At 36.6% G+C, this 19,697-nt stretch overlaps 1 protein-coding gene across 1 annotated transcript in view; it reads left to right on the top strand.

Moving 5' to 3' along the window:
• LOC140240926 (voltage-dependent calcium channel subunit alpha-2/delta-1-like) overlaps positions 1 to 19,697 on the top strand; it is a 111,801-nt gene that overhangs the window by 41,793 nt on the left and 50,311 nt on the right. The window contains exons 11-17 of the mRNA XM_072320701.1: positions 768 to 860; positions 3,032 to 3,169; positions 3,814 to 3,895; positions 5,923 to 5,972; positions 7,847 to 7,930; positions 8,599 to 8,655; positions 15,956 to 16,030. Of these exons, the coding sequence (XP_072176802.1) occupies positions 768 to 860; positions 3,032 to 3,169; positions 3,814 to 3,895; positions 5,923 to 5,972; positions 7,847 to 7,930; positions 8,599 to 8,655; positions 15,956 to 16,030 (579 nt within the window). The remainder of the gene's footprint in view (positions 1 to 767; positions 861 to 3,031; positions 3,170 to 3,813; positions 3,896 to 5,922; positions 5,973 to 7,846; positions 7,931 to 8,598; positions 8,656 to 15,955; positions 16,031 to 19,697) is intronic.

The raw sequence follows: 19,697 nt of genomic DNA, 5'->3' as shown, positions 1-19,697 counted from the left end.
ATAACTTAAACATGTGTCAGAAACAGAATATTATAAACCACCTTTAATCCATTCTGTGGTGATGTTCTGCCTTTGAGGAGACCAACTGTTGGGTTCAATGATTATTAGTTTGTGTTTTCATCTTTGTCCTTCAGAACAGGTGTTCAGATAATGCATTGTAATTAAACTTCTTGAAGAATCAATCGCAGTAGGTGCATAAGATGACCCCCTGATTTTTTTTTTTTTTTTTTTTTTTTTTGGGGGGGGGGGGGGCACTGGGAGCATGGCACTGAATTTAATTAGCCAAAGGAATGTAAGTAGAATTTAAACATCTTCCCCAGCATCAGAAGTGGTGCTGCTAAGCTGTGTTCAAAGAAAACACCTTTTAAAAGGTTTAAAGAAACCCATGTTTTTTTTTAGGACAACATGTCATTAGTGACCTTGGCCACCAAAAGAAGAAGGGGGGGGGGGGGGGGGCATGCTGGGAAGGGTAAAACAGCCCAACCCCCCCCCCCAAAAAAAAAAAAAAACAAAACAAAACAAAACAAAAAAACAAAGCCCAAATTATCAACCTAATGTTCTGATATTAAAAGTAGCTTGTGCAAACACTAAAAAAACCCACAAATTATTCAGAACTGTCTCCTGCTACAGATGAATATGATTTTTTTGTTGTTTCTTGTTTTTACATTGGATATGAATTTATTCCATTAGATCAGTACTTCAAATTTTGCCATCAATTTATTGTACATGTAAACTTGCTAACACTGTGTGCATGTTTGCTGCTTTAGGTGTTGAAGGATGCAGTACAGACGGAGCTGGTAGCTAAGGGAATTGCTGATTTTGGGAAATCCCTGGAGTATGCCTTTACAGCATTCAACAACGTGAGTATGCAAATACTGTTCAAGTATGTGACATGCAGCAGGCTACAGTACTTATTTTGACAATTCTACAGATTCTGTACATGCATTATCACTATTTTTCATCTATTTTTTTTCCCTTAAGCTGCAGTCACACTATGGGAAACTACTACTCTAAAAGCTGTTATTTTCGTGAAAGTTTAAATTTCGCAAATTTCAACAATCACTGTTAAACCACAAATCTATAATAACATCATGCAAAAATACATGTATCTTCAAGTGATAGGCAGTAATAGTGCACTTATGACAGCCTCGGGTAAAAATTGCCAAAGCAACATCTCACGAAAATGTCCCTGACTTCCTCATTTGCGAAAATATCTGTATGCGAAGCTTGTACTGTACTCGATATTTTGCTGTGTGGTTTTGGCAGTGTGACCGCAATCTTCTTGAAAAGTTACCAGCGAAACTTCCATTGACACTTCTTGCATGCATTTGGGAAGCACTTGCAGGTTTTCTCACTGCTCCTAAAACTATGTGTAGCTTTGTGTAGTCTGACTGCGGATGGCTGAGACTTTGAGAAGGTTATGTGATTAGATGCATTTCATGTTGTTTATCACATTGCGCATTATTTTGCACGCATTTGATATTCAAGGAGAGGGAGTGGTTTTTTTTTTTTTTTTTGGTTTCCCCCCCCCCCCCCCCCCCCCCATGTGGAGCACGCATATTAGAGACCAAAACTACACTGCAGGTAGTTCTGCATCATGGGATGTTCTCACTGCTCAGAGTTATTGGGAAGGAAACTATAAGAAGTTTCATATAGTTTGACAGTGTGACTGTGGCTCATATGTCTTTCTCTGTCAGTGAAGCAAGTTTGATAATGCATGTCACCTTGCATCACAAACCTGAATGGAACATTGCTAGGTAAAATTATGGGATCTATTAAATTGTACATGATGTAGGTTAAAAAGAGAAAATGACATTTTATTAACGATAATACCTCATCAATATTGGATATTTATACAATGTAACTCTCCAGATATGTGATAGAAAATTTCAGCTCACTGAACTAAATGCCTGTTGAAGCACACTGATGCACTCTTTATTGTATTACCAACAAAAAGAATGTTTAAAACTTTAGCTTCTGCTGTAGATTATTTCAGTTAATATTATTTTTGTCTGATTCTCTTGTTGACTGATTTTAAAATTATTAGATATTTTCAACAAGACACATATTTTCATTTGATGAAAAATGGAGAAAACTATTAACCTCAGATGCAAAAAAAAAAAAAAATAGAAGAGAAATAGGTCTTTCAAAACTATCAAAGATACTTCTGTTACTTTGATAATCTGGTTTGCTCTCAAACAGCAGGTTTAAATAGGCAGATAATCTAGTTTGCTCTCAAACAGCAGGTTTAAATAGGCAAAGATTTATTCTGCCTGCAAATAAAAAAAAAATAGCGCCAAATCAGCCTTTTTAACCCAAATATGTTATCAGGTATACATGCAAGTGACATTTGGAGAATGTAATTTGCATGGCATTAAATTAGATCATGCTGCCTCATAACTTTGTCTGCAGAATTTAGTGTTATGCCAATTTGTCGTATCTCCTATAAATGGGTTGAACATTGAGAAAAGAACTGTGAAGTGCAAACTGTCCCCATGTTCCTATGTCTGCCTCCAGACATTATTCAACTATAATTACAGGATTTTATATAAATTCTACATTGGCCACTAAATATTTCATGCTAATATTGTCTGAAAAGAAAAAATAAGGCATATCATATTCATGCTTGGTCCATTAGTCATCATTTTCAGCCACACTTTTTAACTGTGTTCTGCCACATTGTCTTGCAAATGCATGGCAAAAAAAAAAAAAAAAAAAAAAAAAAAAATTGCCAGGAGTAATGAAGGTGGGCCTAGGGCAATTACCCCCTGGGCAATTTACCGGACCCTTCCCCTGGCCCTAATCCTAATCCTAATCCTGAACCTAATCCTAACCCTAACCCTAACCCTAATCTTTACTCTAACCTTACCACTAACCAGTATTTAGCCGGGGGATAATTGCCTGTGGAGGATAATTGTCCTGATACGATGTGGATGCTTATGCCCAGGTCTCCCTGATGGGAAGAAAAAAAAAAGAAGGAAAACAGACATGTTGACTCACAACTGTCATCTCATCCACATCTCAATTTCAGTTCAGCGCAATAGAAAGACAGGGTGCCGAGGCGAACAACCAAGGAGCAGACTGCATCCGAATCATTATGATCTTTACGGACGGAGGGACTTCGAAAGAGGAAGCCATCTTCAGGAAGTACAATTCTAATCCATTTGTGGTGAGCTTGAAATATTTATTTTTTTTTTTAGCCTGGTAAATCATGCTACGTACAAACAGAACCAGCAACAAAAACAATAATGAAAGAACGAAAACATTATCAAAATATGTCACACATTCTTTTCATAAATTTCTGACATTCATATGACATTTTTGAAATTGAAATTAGCTGACACAAATTCTAACATTATCAACACTGAAACAATACTCTTTATGTATATGTCAAGACAGTCTCTATAAAACCTAGGTTTTTTTTTTCTTTGTGTGTATTGAAAGAGTCACACATTTGTAGAGTTATCTGCATATGGAGTTTTATAAGCCAAAGGATAATGACAATGATTGACAGAGAATTTCTGGCATCCTAGCAGAATATTTTGCTCCTAATTGTATCCATAAAACTTTGTCTAGTCACAATTAACAAAGCATGCTGTCACTACAAAAATGTAGCCACTCGCCAGGGCATGCACTTAAGTATCTTTGTGCACTTATGATGGCCTCAGTGTTAAATGGTGAAATATATCTTGCAAAAATGTCTGTGACCTCATTCGCAAAAATAGCTGTATGCAAAAATAACAGCTTTTACAGTAAAAAAGGGCCTTACCTCAGAGCTGATACGACTGTCCATTTCCTTTCCATGTGTTGTAGGCCCGGCTCTTCGTGTACAAGGTTGGAGCCGACTCAATGGTGTCCTCAGATGGAATCAAGCACATGGCATGCAACAACAGAGGTAAATTTGCAATTTTACTTCTGGAGTCTCTGAAAGAGACTACATTGAGAGACCCGCTTTGCGCACGCGCAGTCATATCGCTTTTCTACGCACATGTATTTGGAAGTATATTCCCTATCGCAGATGAATTATCCATCTTTTATCGCGTTTTCGCTGTCATACAGTCCTGGAAACCAGCAGTTAGTGGAATTTAGATTTCCACAATCTTCCTAGATCGTGCTACGATCTTTGCGGTGCTTAGCAAGGCAGCAAGCACAGCTCTTTCTGTCTCATTCCACGAAAGTCACGCGGTGGCTAAATCGTGATAGAGGCACAACAGCTGCATCATGCAGCTAAGCCCGGCGCAGCGGAAACCATCAACGTTTGCGAAGAACGTTCCTCTCCGACAGACAAAACAGACAAGCCGAAAAAGAAATCTGCAAAGTCGGATGCTTGTTCCGGTACTAACATGCGCCACAGTCTGCCATCATAAAGCGGGGCCCAAAGATGGCCGATAAGTCCTCGGATGTGTAGGACAGACTTCAATTAACCCTTTGAAGACTAGCCCTGAGTATACTCGGGCAGGTATCTATTGACCGATTCTGTGACGCGCTATATGTATTTTTGGCATGGGCAGCGCCATTACGCGGTGTCTCAGCCGACCCCCCCTTCCCACTCCCCACCCCTCTCCCTACATTAGCACGCGCGCAGAATGAAAAACTGATGCATGGTTGCTTTAGCCAATGGGCGTCTCGTACTGAGTGCGCGAATGCTTGCTTAGTGCGTGAACCTTTGTTACAAGTGCGCGATAAACATGTTGCCCTGGGGGTGGGGGAGAGCAGGGGGGGTCGGCTGAGACACCGCAATTTGAGCTCATGGCTGGGCCCAGTGCCATAAAATGTCTGCTGCCCTCAACGAACCCGAATCGGTCAATAGGAAATGTGTATTATAGCTAAATCAGCTCGTCCTCAACGGGTTTAATATAAGGGGTGTGCGAGTACTGGATCCTGTTGTGTGAAGGGATCATTTTTCAGTGTAGTCTTGTCTGTTTGAGGTGGGGGTGGAAAATGAGGCTTGGCACATGTACATACGTGTCACATAATTGGCTCTGTGCTGTTTGCTGCCCTCTGAATACCCCACAGATATAACTCTTTGCATGCCATGTTCACACACCCAACTCAGTTGACAGCGTGCCACCCTCGCATATTTTGCCCAAACGTACAACCGTGCACAGACCAGTTGATATACTGCAATATATGCAACCCCACATTGAAATTATCATAGCCATAGCTTTTTGTCATAATATTTACATTACAACAGTGCATCCAACTTTCTCTTCAGCTCTACTGTACTGCAATTCTAGCATAAATACGTCATGGCTATGAAAAACAAAATATTTTCCAAAAGTCTTCATGCATTGTGATCTCAAAAAACTGTGACGCATAGGGGAGTTTACTCCATTGCACACAGAGAGTAAACCCAGCCTTTAATCGGAGTAATCATGGACCATTAACCATGCCTGTGCCTGAGCTTTTGTCTTTTTTTTTAAACTCTGTTTTCTCTTCTTTTTTTATTTGAAGGTAGTTTTACATTAGTAGTGTAATGTTCTGGTACTGTATGATATTCTCAGGTGTCATGTAAGAAAGTGTGTATCAGTATTTTTGGTTGCTTTATAATGTGGTTATGTTTGGAATGTTACAAATGAGTGCAGTAATATTAATCTGTCAGTTGATATACCACCAGAAAATTCAGTGCTTTCTTGTCCCTTTCTTGTTCTAAAAGAGAAGAAAGTCACTTGTTCAATCTTGTTCAATCAACATAGAAAGATCTTACTGATGCATGTGACTACGACCATCTTCCCCGCCCCTCAGCCCAGCCCAGCCCCCCAGTTTCCATGGCCCCTGTATAGCAGTAGTCTTACATTGAAGTGGTGGGAGATTCATGGGGAGGAGCTGTGAAGGTTATTGACTCTTTCCTGCATGTCAATACATTTGAAATAGTTTCAGACTTCATACTGTTTCTTCCATCCTTCCTCTCCCTCAACTCAGGATACTTCAGTACAATCCAGTCTTTTGGGGCAGTCCGTCTCACAACACTGGTGAGTAAGCTTTGAGTACAAATAGCAAAGCAAACTGACAAACAGATACACCTTAAAGGGATGGTACAGTATTGGTGGAGATGAGAATTGGGCTTTTAACTTTCTGCGAGATACCAAGAAAACACTTATGATATAGACCATTTTAAGAGGAATTCAAAGTCTGTTTGATGAAAATCGGGTTTGGAATGACTGAAACATCCAAAAAACAAAGTAAAACAAAGCGATGGTAATAAAGTGTGGGTCCCACACTTTATTAGAATCGCCCTTTTTTGGACATCTCAGCCATTTCAAAACCAATTTTCATCAAATAAAAGTTGAATTTCTCATAGAATTACATGCTCTTTCATATTTCAAGAGGTTTCTCATTATCTCACCAAAAATGTTAGAAACTTGAAATTAGGTCTCACCCAAAACTAGACGATCCCTTTAAAGGACAAGTTCACCCTCATTAACATAAGGATTGAGAGAATGTAGCAATATTAGTAGAACACATCATTGAAAGTTTGAGGAAAATTGGACAATCCGTTCAAAAGTTATGAATTTTTGAAGTTTTTGTGCAGTCACCGCTGGATGAGAAGACTACTGCAGTGTATGATGTCACATGCGTACAACAATATAAGGAAAATATAAAGAGAATTTCACAAAATTTCATCTTTTGAAAAAAAGTACACATTCCCTTGACTCGTTACTGACATATGTTATGGGTAATATTATTCCCATTGCCTTTAGAAAGAGGCAAGTCAAGTGCTCTTTTATTATGCAAACAAAGTGAAAATATTTTGAATTTTCTTTACATTTTCTTTATACTGTTGTACTCATATGACATCACGAGCCTTAGTAGTCTCCTCATCCAGCGGTTCCAACACAAAAATTTTTAAAATTCAAACTTTCACTGATGTGTTCTACTAATATTGCTGCATTCTCCCAATCCTTATGTTTATGAAGGTGAACTTGTCCTTTAAGGAGAGTGCCAACATTACAGTATTTTTCTTTTTTTAACTGGTGTGAGTATGTTCTTCTTGATTTTTGCTTCGATTTTGTTCTCCTTGATTTTTGCTTCGATTTTGTTCTCCTTGTATTGTTCAGAGATGTAAAAGAGATCTGTTCGTGTGCTGGGACTTCAACAAAGAAAGTAGTTGGTAGAGCAATAAGGAAAGTTGAGAAGTAACAAGTTGTTGACAGTGCAGAGATAGAGCATGCTGACTTGGTGTCTGCATTTTCTTCGTCACAATTGAGAAATTAAGTTTTGTATGAACTTTGCTAATTTCTGGAGATTCAGTTTACTAGGGAGTTTACATATTGCTTTATCTGTCTTACCTGCACTGCCCATAACCAGTTCTATACATTGTTCATGTAAGAATTCTGACCACAGACTTTTTTCTGGAACTTTCTTATTTAATATATCAAAACTTTGTCTAAAAAGGAAAGTTAACACATTTTCTTCTTTGAAGTCCCAGTGTAAAATGGCCTTCATTTCACCCAAGCTTTTGTGCTTCTGACTAATGTAAAATCAGAAGTGTTTGCACGCATTTTAATTTTGTGAGAGGCAAGATTTGCAAAATCAAATTGCATAGGAAAGTTCTTGTCTACACTTTATGCATTAAATGCCAGTTGCAATTTGCAATAATGTCATGCTGCGAAAAAGGCCATCAACCTTATTTTGCACAAATTTCATGCGGGGATATCTTGCTTTACAGTATCAAAACACTAAAGGCCTGATGTCAGCCACTCAGTTTTTGTGTATGATTTTTCAGATGTGTGTTTGCAAAGTATGAAGTATTGCAAAGTATGAAGTGGTATACATGTTTGACGGACAAAAAAAAAAAAAAAAAAAAAATCCATTGTTGAGGTTTTGCTGCTACTTTCCATTGCAGGACTACGTACCTGTTGTCAGCAGGCCCATGGTACTCAGCGGTCACAAGAACTTCCAGTGGTCAGATATCTACCTGGATGCATTGGTAATTAACTCTTTACTTTATGGCCTATCTTGTAATGGTTTCATTTATGATATGCTAATTAGGAACAGGCCAAAATCAATGGGAATTTTTCTGTGAATTTCTGACAAATATCGCATCGCATACCACACCATAAACCTTGCCTATTCATTGTGGTTAGCAGTGTGCTGAAGATCCGAATTGAGAAAAAAAAATTGATGCGATTTTTTTCCCCTTTTTGTGTTATTATGCTCTGTATGGGTAGCTGCTTTCATTAGAATCAATTAACATGTCTCTCTACACGAAAACTATTTGAATCTTGATACTTCTCTATGCAATCCTCATAGTCTATAGTACTTTTTTTGCTTTTTATAGCAATTGCTGTGGAATGTAGACAAAACCACAGGTTAAAACTGACTCTAATGGTTTGGAATGAGTTGAAAACATTTATTACTTTCATTTTCTAAAGAATATGCAGTGAAGGTCAGAATGAATGTATACTAATTTTGCTTTTTATACTTGTTTGTTTTGTTACAAACTGTAGCCTATGTATGTCCAAATAGTTGTAACATTGTCTTTTCCCATAAAGAGGTGTTTTTTTTTTTGTGTGTGTGTGTTTTTTTTTTTCTAGTTTATGTACATCCAGTTAATGCAGGTTGCTTGTGTCTTGTAATACTCTCATTTTATCCCAGGGCCTTGGAATGATGACGACGCTGACACTGCCAGTGTACAACACCAGCACCTTCATTGTGAGTGAAATCACCTTATATTTCAAGAACCTTTACAGATATGCTGGTACCACTCTATGTTGTGAAAACGAAGGAGCCAACAAATCGTTAGTCTATTATACCAGTCTCTAGAGGTTTTTTTTTTTTTTTTTTTTTTTTTAGTTTGGAGTCTGAGGGTAGGGAAGAGAATTCTTTAAAGAAAAAGAAATGTGTGAGTTTATTTCTTGTCCACCACCCTGCCAGTGAAATCTTCATATGGTAAGAATTAACTAGGAAATCTTTTAATAAAGCACTTTGTGATAAAAAGGTCACATCACTGATAAACCCATGGAATAATAACCATGTTGGTACTTTTTGAATGATCTCTATGCTTGTAATCTTTCTTTGTGTATGCTTCACAGTTATCTATTGCACAGTTTCAGGCATTGTTCCTGAACATGTCAATTCATTTTGTCAAATGTAGTTGAATATACCAGTGCTTTACCGTTTGGTATTATTTGCCAATTGTTATTATTATTATTATTATTATATAATAATAATAATAATAATAATAATAATAATAATAATAATAATAATAATAATAATAATAATAATAATAATAATAATAATAATAATAATAATAATAATAATAATAATAATTTTTATTATTATTATTATTATTATTATTATTATCATTATTATTATATAATGTTAATAATGATAAAATTATTATTATTATTATTAGTATTATTCATTTTTGTCATTATTTTTGCAGTTTACAGCAAAGAATCCCTTTTTTAAGTTCTCTCTTTCTTTTTTGGTATAAAATGATGATATGAGATGATATTTTGTAAAATGTGGTGCCTTCCACAAGGAGGCACTTTTCTTCATTTGAATGCAACATTCTCTCTGCCACATGAAATGTTTTCTGCCCAAATACAAATTGAACACCATTTCTCCCAATGTTTATCCCTCACACTGAACTCAAATAAAGTGCTCTGAACAGTTGTTTGAGCTCTCTGTCCTTGGGCGATGGCTCACATTATGCATACATCAGTGGACTCTGGTTATGACAGCATCCAATTGAAATCTGAATTCTGATGATATGTGTATGATTCTGACCCTACCAAATGACCAAATGTTGCAATGTTTATGGCCAGATAAATAATCTGTAGACATAACGTGGCTGTAGGTAAATGTTTTGTCTGATGATTATTTTGAATCAGTTCATACTTATTCAAATATTATGCCACCTGTGTTTATTTAAGGGTTTGGTTTGAGCTAGACAGGATATATCTAGGGTCAAAGCTATCCATACTACAAGTGGTATATCCTGTTGAATATTAAAATTGACTTTCAGATCAGTAGATTATGAAATAATTGATATTCAATTCAATGGACTTATTGGATGTTTTTGATGTGCGAGGTCATGTTTGAGGGTGTTTCCCACATAAGCTTCTCAGAGTCATTTCAATTAATTAATCACTCAGAATCAGAATCAAATGCTCAAGGATTGACCTGAACATATGATACAAGTGAGATAATCCAGGCAGCAAGAGACTTCAGATTCGACTATTGGACGTTTGAGCCATTTACCAGTAGCTGCAGATGATGCATTGGACTTTGCTTCCCCCCTCCCCCTGGCATTTGTCTTCATTATAAGGGCAATAATTTTTCAAAGCACATGCACTTTAATAAGTAATGGGACAGTATCTTACAATCTGTAGCACTGCACTGCTCATGTGCACCACACTCATCAATGTGGCATAAGTCTCTCCTTTTGTTTGTTTGTTTCTTTCTTGTGTGTGTGTTTGTGTATCTTTTGGAATAGCTTTGTATTTGAAAAGTTCTCTTCTCTTTGTATCTCATTACATCTCATTTGTTTTCATTTTTTTTTTTTAATCCAAAGGTGCCAGATTCAGATAACATTACTGCAAAGGTAGTATATTTAAACCAAAATTATGTAACCCGTATGGACCCCATCCCTCCCCATCCCCAAAGTCTTCCCCCATCCCTAAAGTTCTCCCCCCCCCCATCCCCCAAATCATTCCTCCCCTTTTGTGCATTATCATCATCGCCGCCGCCACCACCACTACCACCCCCATCATCATCATCATCATCATCATCATCATCATCATCATCATCATCATTATCATTTGGTGCCACGTCTGTCAGAGGCATCAACAGTCATGGCGCTCCTGTCCCACCTAATTGTTTGAACATCTTCCGTGAAACACGTTTGAGAGTTGTTCAAGATTTGGGTAGATTGGAAGTTGTACGCCTGTATGCATGGATACTCAGTCCTATGCAGTTGATACTACTCTAGTTTCAGAGTCGTAAGGGTGATCTTAAATAGTCTGCTTGTACCTAAAAGTGATTCTGTATGCTGCACTACAGGAAAATGAAGTATGGGAGGAGATAAAAACACATTCTCAAAAAAAGACAGGAAGAAGACGATGACCTCAAAAGACAACAGGTATACCCCTAAGCAGTTTATATTGCTTAGGGGATCATGCTAAAGGGGATCAGATTCAGAATATGAATTATCTGGCGTATATGTCAGACAAAAACAGATGGTATAAATGTAAGTATTTAGATATAGAGAAGAGGACAGCAATGGAGAAAGTCTTCTTTGGGAAGATTAAAGACATTAATACATTGAGAAATACACATATGTAGGAACATATGCATAGCTACCAAAGGTATGCATCACTAAGGTACATGTATTGTGTGATTGTGATTAGTGCTTCTACAAGATTTTTGGCGTTTGGATGATCCCCAAGAATATATAGATGAAATTCGGAGGCTTTCAACTTGCGGTTCCTGAGAAAGATACTGCATATGTTATGGCCTGAAAGAAAGTAACTAGTGAAGTATTTGAAAGAGAAGAAGTTATACCTTGTCTCATCTTTATGATAAGATGGAAGCAAATGAAAGTTATTGGACACATAAAAGCCGCAGTCACACTGGTGAAAGAAAGATTGTGACCTTAAAGATCGTGAGATTATGCTAGTATGACTACAATCTTCTCGTGAAACTTCTTGCGAAACTTCCCACTCAAACTAGAAATATTTCCCGGACCCCAGCCAATCTTCTCAATCCTTTGGCAGGGTGATTGCTAGCAACTGAAATTTCACAAAGTTTGTCATGTGACCAGTCCATCCCCTGTTTGCGGTTGGTGCCTGCAAAACGCATGGTCATCATGATATAAAGGTGTCAACTGTTATGTCACAATCACTGGCTGTCAGATGGCGCGTTCTTTCTTCTTTCATGCGCGCACACACCAGTGATCCAAGATTTGGGAACTTGAAAGACCGAGGTTTTGATAGAGAGTTTTAACAGCTGGGCTGCTGCCATCCAGATCAGGAGCACAAGAGAACATTGAAGTTTTAGAAGGAATACAGGATTGGAGTGCCATGGCTGTTGATGTCTCTTCCCACCCCCTCCTCCATTCAACATTATTTGGGATGCTATCTATAGAGGAAGCATGCTTCCCTCCCATGGCTGTCATAACATCCCATCGCCTAGGCAACAAGGAATGCAGATCTTGGATAGGCCAATTCACCGTTTCACTTTGTGCACGAGCAGAAAAAGGTCATTTGTGCAATCAGGCATACTTATTTTTAAATTCACTGAGATCAGCATCTGTGATAAAATCATTTATTCTTGTAATGGCGTATAAGTGGTGCTTCTTGCACATCCACCCAACAGCAAGCCTGGAGTTTGGCAATATTGATAGAAAAGATTGCAGATGCATTCAAGACAAAACGATGATTAAATGGATGCCTGTTGAAGTGTCAGTTCATGGACCATTTCGGTCACCTGATCTGTACCTAAGTTCATTCTCTGTTTAAACATGAATTCCATAATTTTTTACATCACACAAGCTTATGTAGTATGCTGCTTCTAAAATGAGTGAAGGGCTTAAAAACAAAACAAAACATTTGTAATAAAGTGCAGATGGGCTTTAAAAAAAAATCATTTGTAACAAAGTGCAGATGAGCAAATTGTGAACTGGCTTATTCAAGTGTTTTATCGCTGCATACAGTTCCCCTCCCCTCTACTGCTAGCATGTCCAGCCAGTGCTTGTGGTCCTTGGAAATAATGGAGTGACCGAATGGCAAACTTTCTGGGGATGTTTTTGGTTTAATAACAGTTTGCATGTCATTAAATTTCTTTCCTGCCACCCACCTTAGTTCCTTATCTGTAGTCAATATAATTATATGCCCTACCCCATTCAGAATCCCTGTGTAAAAACCTTCGTCTTTGGAGCCCCATCAGATCAGAAATTTGTTTGTTTTCATTTGATATCATCCATTGATTTTACATGCAGTGGATATGTAAAGTTTTGAAGTCCAAAGAGTGTTTTACATATTTTTATTTATTTATTTATTTTTTTGTTCATTGACTTCTTTCATGACTCCCTTTTATTCTACATGAATATGTATATGAAATATGGGTCCTGTGTAGGTGCATGAATTTCATGCAGCATATATTCATAGCTGTAATCATCCAGCAAAACCAGTCTGGTCAATTGTCACCACACTTTACTGTAAGGTGTGAGTCAATCATGTACCCCCATCCAAGTTCCAAAGGCCGCATGTTCATTTAATTTTTTTTTTTTTTTTTTTTTTTATAGCAAGCTGTTATGTGTATACTTAAGACAGTCTAGGGGAATCAGTGCATTCCCATATATTTTGCTAATCATAGATTAGTACTTATGCAATGATTGACAGATGATGTCAATGACAGAATCTGGATGTGGAAGGGGGTTTTTTTGTATGTGTGTCGGGGTGTATCCAACACTGAAGAAAAAATGGAAGGAAAATTATAAAAAAACAAAAACAAATGGCACTTATTTAGATATTCATTTTGCCTCATTAGTGATGTGGAGAGTATCAAGAATCAACATAAGTCAACATGTTTTTGCATAGCATAAGTCCTTTAACTTTTGCATTCTACAAATTCTCCTGGTAGAATTGTCTGTTTTACATCTTAGACCACCAGTCCCTCCTTTCCGTGCTGTATTTATTTATGTAATCATTGACTTTTTATTATATTGATGGTAACCATTTATATCATGCCATCAACTTTCTCTCTCTCTTTCTCTCTCTCTTAAAGGGATGATATAGTATTGGTGAAAGTGAAGATTGAGCTTTTAACTTTTTTTGCGAGATCAACATAAGAAACCACTTATAAAATGTTACGGAGCATACCATTCTGAGAGGACTTCGAAGTTTATTTGATGAATATCGGTTTTGAAATGGCAGAGATATCCAAAAACAAAGTAAAACAAAGTGATCCTAATAAAAGTTGGGTCCCACTTTTTATTAGTATCACTTCATTTTGGATATCTCAGCCATTTCAAACCCATTTTTTATGAAACATTGAATTTGTTTTGGAATCACGCACTCATATTTGATAAGAGGTTTTTCATTATCTAACCAAAATAGTTAGAAACCTGAAGCCAGGTCTCAACCAAAACTATACCATCCCTTTAATTTCTCTCCTCCTTTCAACTTCTCTCATTTGCATGTTGTTTTTGTTAGTTTTACTAATTTGCTTTCCATCTTGCAAATTAAGAAAAAAAAAATAATCCATGGCAGGTTGCACATTTGATTTTAACTTCTCCTTCTCTTACACCACCTATCATCATCCATTCCATATTAATAAAACAAATAACCCAAGGTATTTGATATGTGACTAACCTTATTGTCTCTCATGTCATCTATAAGCATTGCCTATTTAAGGCTGTCCGCTGTATTGATAAGAATCCATCCATTTCAATTCATAATGGCACTCCTTTCTTTTCTTTTTATCCTGTGAACCCAATATTGAAAAATGGAATATTGACTGGATTTCATCAGCGTTGAGGTTCACCAGAGAATATTGCCCTCATGAATACAACACTCACAGGCAATTCTGGTAAACGTCATGGAAGGAAATTAAGAATCAAGTATGTTTTATTGAGAGTTAAAACAATTCATGTGTCTTGACTCTCAAACTTCAAAAACTTGTCATCATCCGTGGCTATAAAGAGGATACTTCCATTCAATGACTTTGGTTATCCAGTTTTGATTAAAGGAAACCAAAGCCCAGATATCAATGTGGATTGAGTGAAAGCAGCAATATTAGTCAAACACATCAATGAATGTTTAAGAAAAATTTGATGATCGATTCAAAGTTATGAAGTTTTAAAGTTTTGGTGCTGTCATCACTGGATAAGGAGACTACATATGGACATCATTTCGGACAACAGTATAAAGTAAATTGGAAAAGAGGAATTTCACAAAATTTTGGTTTTTATGAAAAGTACATATTCTATCAACTTGTTACTGACATTTTTTAAAGACAATATTATTCCTCCTGCTTTCTTGAAGAGGTAAGTCAAGTGTTCTTTCATTATGCTAGTAGAAAAGTGAAAATATATTGCATTTCTTTGTATTTTCTTTATGTTGTTGTCCATAATGATGTTATGAAGTGTAAAAGTCCCCTTACAATGACAGCACCAAACTTCAAAAAATTTGTAACTTTTGAATTGATTGCCCCATTTTCCTCAAACTTTCACTGATGTGCTAATATTTCTGCATTCACTCAATTGACATGTATATTTGGGCTTTGGTTTCCTTTAAAGTTGATATGCACCTGATGTGCACCTCCTACCACCAAACTCATCTCTGCGGCCATTTTGTCACTGGCGCCAGGACTGTATGTTGGCATTATTAAAGGACAAGTTCACCTTCATTAACATAAGGATTGAGAGAATGCAGCAATATTAGTACAACACATCAGTGAAAGTTTGAGGAAAATTGGACAATCGATGCAAAAGTTATGAATTTTAAAAACTTTTGTGTTGGAACTGCTGGATGAGGAGACTACTAAGGCTCATGATGTCATATGAGTACAACAGTATAAAGAAAATGTAAAGAAAATTCAACATAATTTCACTTTTTTCGCATAATAAAAGAGCACTTGACTTGCCTCTTTCTAAAGGCAATGGGAATGATATTACCCATAACATATGTCAATAACGAGTCATGGGAATGTGTACTTTTTTCAAAAGATGGAATTTTGTGAAATTCTCTTTATATTTTCCTTATATTGTTGTACGCATGTGACAGCATACACTGCAGTAGTCTTCTCATCCAGCGGTGACTGCACAAAAACTTCAAAAATTCATAACTTTTGAACGGATTGTCCGATTTTCATCAAACTTTCAGTGATGTGTTCTACTAATATTGCTATATTCTCTCAATCCTTATGTTAATGAAGGTGAACTTGTCCTTTAAAATGTGGATTGTAGTTTATATAATCTGTATTCATCCATATCATTCATTTCCAGAGTCAGCAGTTGCTTGGAGTGGTCGGCACGGATATCACAACCAAGAACATGGCCGACACGGTGCCCAAGAATAAGGTATGTACAATGATTGCGCCACATCAGTCCAAAGCATAGCATTTCAGATTGTACATGCATGCGCGTGCGTGTGGGAGTGTGCATGCATGTAGTGGTTATTAGTGTATTTAAAAAAGAGGAGAGAGAGAGGAGAGGGTGATTTTTATGATAGTGAATGACAAAAAGGTCCAAAATGAAGATAGAATTCGAATGAATACAATATGTTCTTGCACTCGTTCTTGTCTGTATTGAATTATAGGCCTACTCTATTTTACCTTTATTAGTTTAAAACAACTGTACTGTATTTGAAGTAAGATGGTAGAAGACAGTCCACAGCCTGCACAACCTGTGAAAGTATTTGCCCAGTGACTGACTGTGAAACAACTCTTTCTGCTGTTCATGTGGTATGCTAGTCATGATGTTGGTCTAGTAACAACAACAACAAAAAAATCCTGTTATATTTTCATCAAGGTCACCATATTAGAATTTATCAGTAGAAATTATTTCCATTCTTACCTACCAGTGCACTACATCATGTTTTTGTAGTTTCAAAGAAATTCCATGCTTTAATTGTATATTGACTTATAATTTCTCTACAGTACCTTTGCTGCTAGATGGTCAATTGTGGTGTCTAGCTGTACATGAATAGCCCCCTCCCAAGAAAAGAAAAGAAAAGAAAAGAAAACTATTAAAGAACCAAACGACCAATCCTTCCCCTTTGTAGAGAAGCTAGACCCCCCAAGGTGACAATTATCATTTAACAAAATCACTGGACCCCATAATAAAAGAGGACCCAACCTTGTGTTAGTGGCAGTATATCATGGTAAAGACCATTCTAAACATTTGAAACATACCTGCATTAGAGTTAGGGGGGGGGGGGGGGCAAGGATATAATTTGCTCTGTCTTGAGCTGATTTATTGCTATTCTACTCAGACCTCTCAAGTTTACATGACTGTATGATGCTTGGTAGATTGCCCAGAAAATCCATGTCACATATTCTCCTTCACCAAAGTATAGAATTTAAGAAAAAACAAACAAACAACTATTAACATGAGGTGGAAAATTTATGCATTGTCTGTAAGCTAAGAAATAGATTTTGTTAAATTTGTTATTAAGTAAGTACTGTATGTATGATAGTAAGCTGCTCAATTCTCTTCCCTGTATAAAGTTTTCTCTCCTGGCCACAGCTCTGAAATCTTTGATGGTTGAAGTCGATCTTCCTTTTGTTTCATTGTTCAGAAGAGTGTTGTAGAAAGCACAGAGTGGAAAGAATTCCTTGTGTATAGCGGACGCTGACAACACAACTGAACACAGTGGAGTGGCTTGCATGTTACTGCTTTTTTTTCTCCTTTTTTTTTAAACTAACAGCATGGAATCACACTTTATATTATAGTTTGAGAAATGTGCTCAGTGTTATGGATGTGGCGTGTGAACTGTTTATACTTCACACAAATTCACAGCTATTGTATGTGATATATAGTTTGATAATAGATCTAAAAAAGAATGACTTCAATACCTATATCAGGGCTCCACACTAACTTTTATTTTTGGTGGCCCAAAGGCAAACATCCGACCTTTTTTGGTGGCCCGATCAGGTCACCAAATTCTTCATTTCTGAAATTTTGGTGGCCCGACGTGCAATTTTGGTGGCCCTGGGCCACCGGGCCACCGTTAGTGTCGAGCCCTGCCTATATGTTCTATTTTAAATATAATACTGTAATGTAGGTGAGTCCTGAGAATCATGACAGGATGTTTTAAGGATGAAAGTGTCCATTTCGTATAATTTGCTGTAGAAAGTGGTGCGGATTTGGAGTTACACCGTAAGTAAGGGGGGGATGAAAAAAAAATTAATTGATTTCATTTGGAATGTCTTTACTCTACACAAGCTTCATGTTTTTTTTCTTCTAATTAATGGAAAATTACAATCACATTTTCCGAATGCTGTATCACCCAAGCAAGTAAACGGGATGGAATTTTATGGGAAGCATTTTGGATATCTTTTTATCATAGCCACAAGAGAAGATAAGTTTATTTGTGTAAAGTTGGGAATTGAGGATTTTTTTGGGAAGTATGACATTATAAATATGACAGAATATTTGATATTCCAGCTTCATTCATCTTTATCATCCTGTTCTATAAAATGGAGTAATCAGTGTCAGTACTTACTGATGATGATGATTTTTTATATTTCTTTAGGGGGCGGGGGGAGGGGAACAGTTGGTAAGGAATAAGACCTAACAAAAGTCTTCTTACTTTTTGATCTCAAGGTGCTTTGCAAGAAACAGGAAGTAGAAATTACCCTCTTTCTTTATCTTGTTTATTCTTCGAATGGTTCTATCTTTTTTTTTTTCCAGCCTGCGTTTAACTCTACATTCAGTCAAGCTGTAAGTGTTTTGTACCTAGCCTTATGCTTCCAGCAGTTTCTTTGGCACCCACTAACGAGCATGCCAATCTATCCTATTTGTTATCACAACTCTTAGTGTGTGCTTCTGTTTTTTCCCCTCTGCCTTGACATGTGTACACATAGCATATATATCTCCCTATGGATACTTTTCTGCAGTATATAATTTGCAGTGTGAATCTGTATTGTATGGTGCTGTAAAGTCACTGATTTGATTAATATCTGTCTTCCCCTAAATTGCCGCTAAAAGTAAATTATTAATCAAAACAATTATGCATGGCTTCACTAACCCCTGAATATCTTTTTCAGAAATTTAACATGTTTTGCATGGCTGTACATGATCTTATACAAAAATGTACTAATAGAATCCCTCCTCTACATTCTAGTGCATGTGTATATAAGCACATGCAGAAAGAAAAAGGTCAGGCAAATTGACTTTCATACAACTATGATTATCCTCCTATTTTTTTTTTCTGTCTGGATGTGCACATCAATATTTCACTTTATTCATTTATATCTACCACAATATATTGATTTGAGAGGATCTTTTCGACATGCATATTGAGCAAACTCTCGATACATCTAATTTATTGTGTTACAGAGTGAATCTTCAGCGGGACCTATTCCTGAGATGCTGTAGATAATCAAGTTCAGCATTTTGTAATGGCTGAAATGATGTGTTTTTGTTTGAATTATTTCATGCTATTATTCGGAAACACAATTATCACTTCTTTTCCCCACGTTTTGAGTATTGAAACAGAATTGTGATACATCAGGGACTTTAATTTGATGTTCTTCCCTGTTTTGCATACTTGCCAACTAGTAAGATTTTATCAGATTCAGTAAGATTTTTTATGTTAAAAATAGCAAAATCAGATTTTCTGTCAGAGAAATCAGATTTTTAAAAAATATTTAGATATACCTTTCATGTGTATTTTCTGAAGATTTGACCGAAAGTAATATTTTTAACTTCAGTTTACATATAAAATAAGATTTTTGCAATCTATGACTAAGATATTTCATCTTGAAATGTTGGCAGGTATGGTTTTGATCATTACAGGATAATTTTTTTTTTCAACTCTAGCACATATTTTTTTTTTTTGCGAGTTTTTTGTTTCTTTTTTATCCCATCATTGTACCAATTGTAATGAAAGTGAGAAGTATGCTTCTTGGTTAATTGTTCCCCTATTTTTTGTCATGCATTATTATGTCAGCTATGGAAATGGAAAAAAAAAGAAGTCCCATTTCCATCGTACATGCTTTAATTCTTATGCAGCAAAAGCACC

This window comes from Diadema setosum, chromosome 2 (genome assembly GCF_964275005.1).
Source record: "Diadema setosum chromosome 2, eeDiaSeto1, whole genome shotgun sequence".
NCBI lineage: Eukaryota > Metazoa > Echinodermata > Echinoidea > Diadematoida > Diadematidae > Diadema > Diadema setosum.
This window is presented reverse-complemented; position numbering and strand designations above follow the sequence as displayed.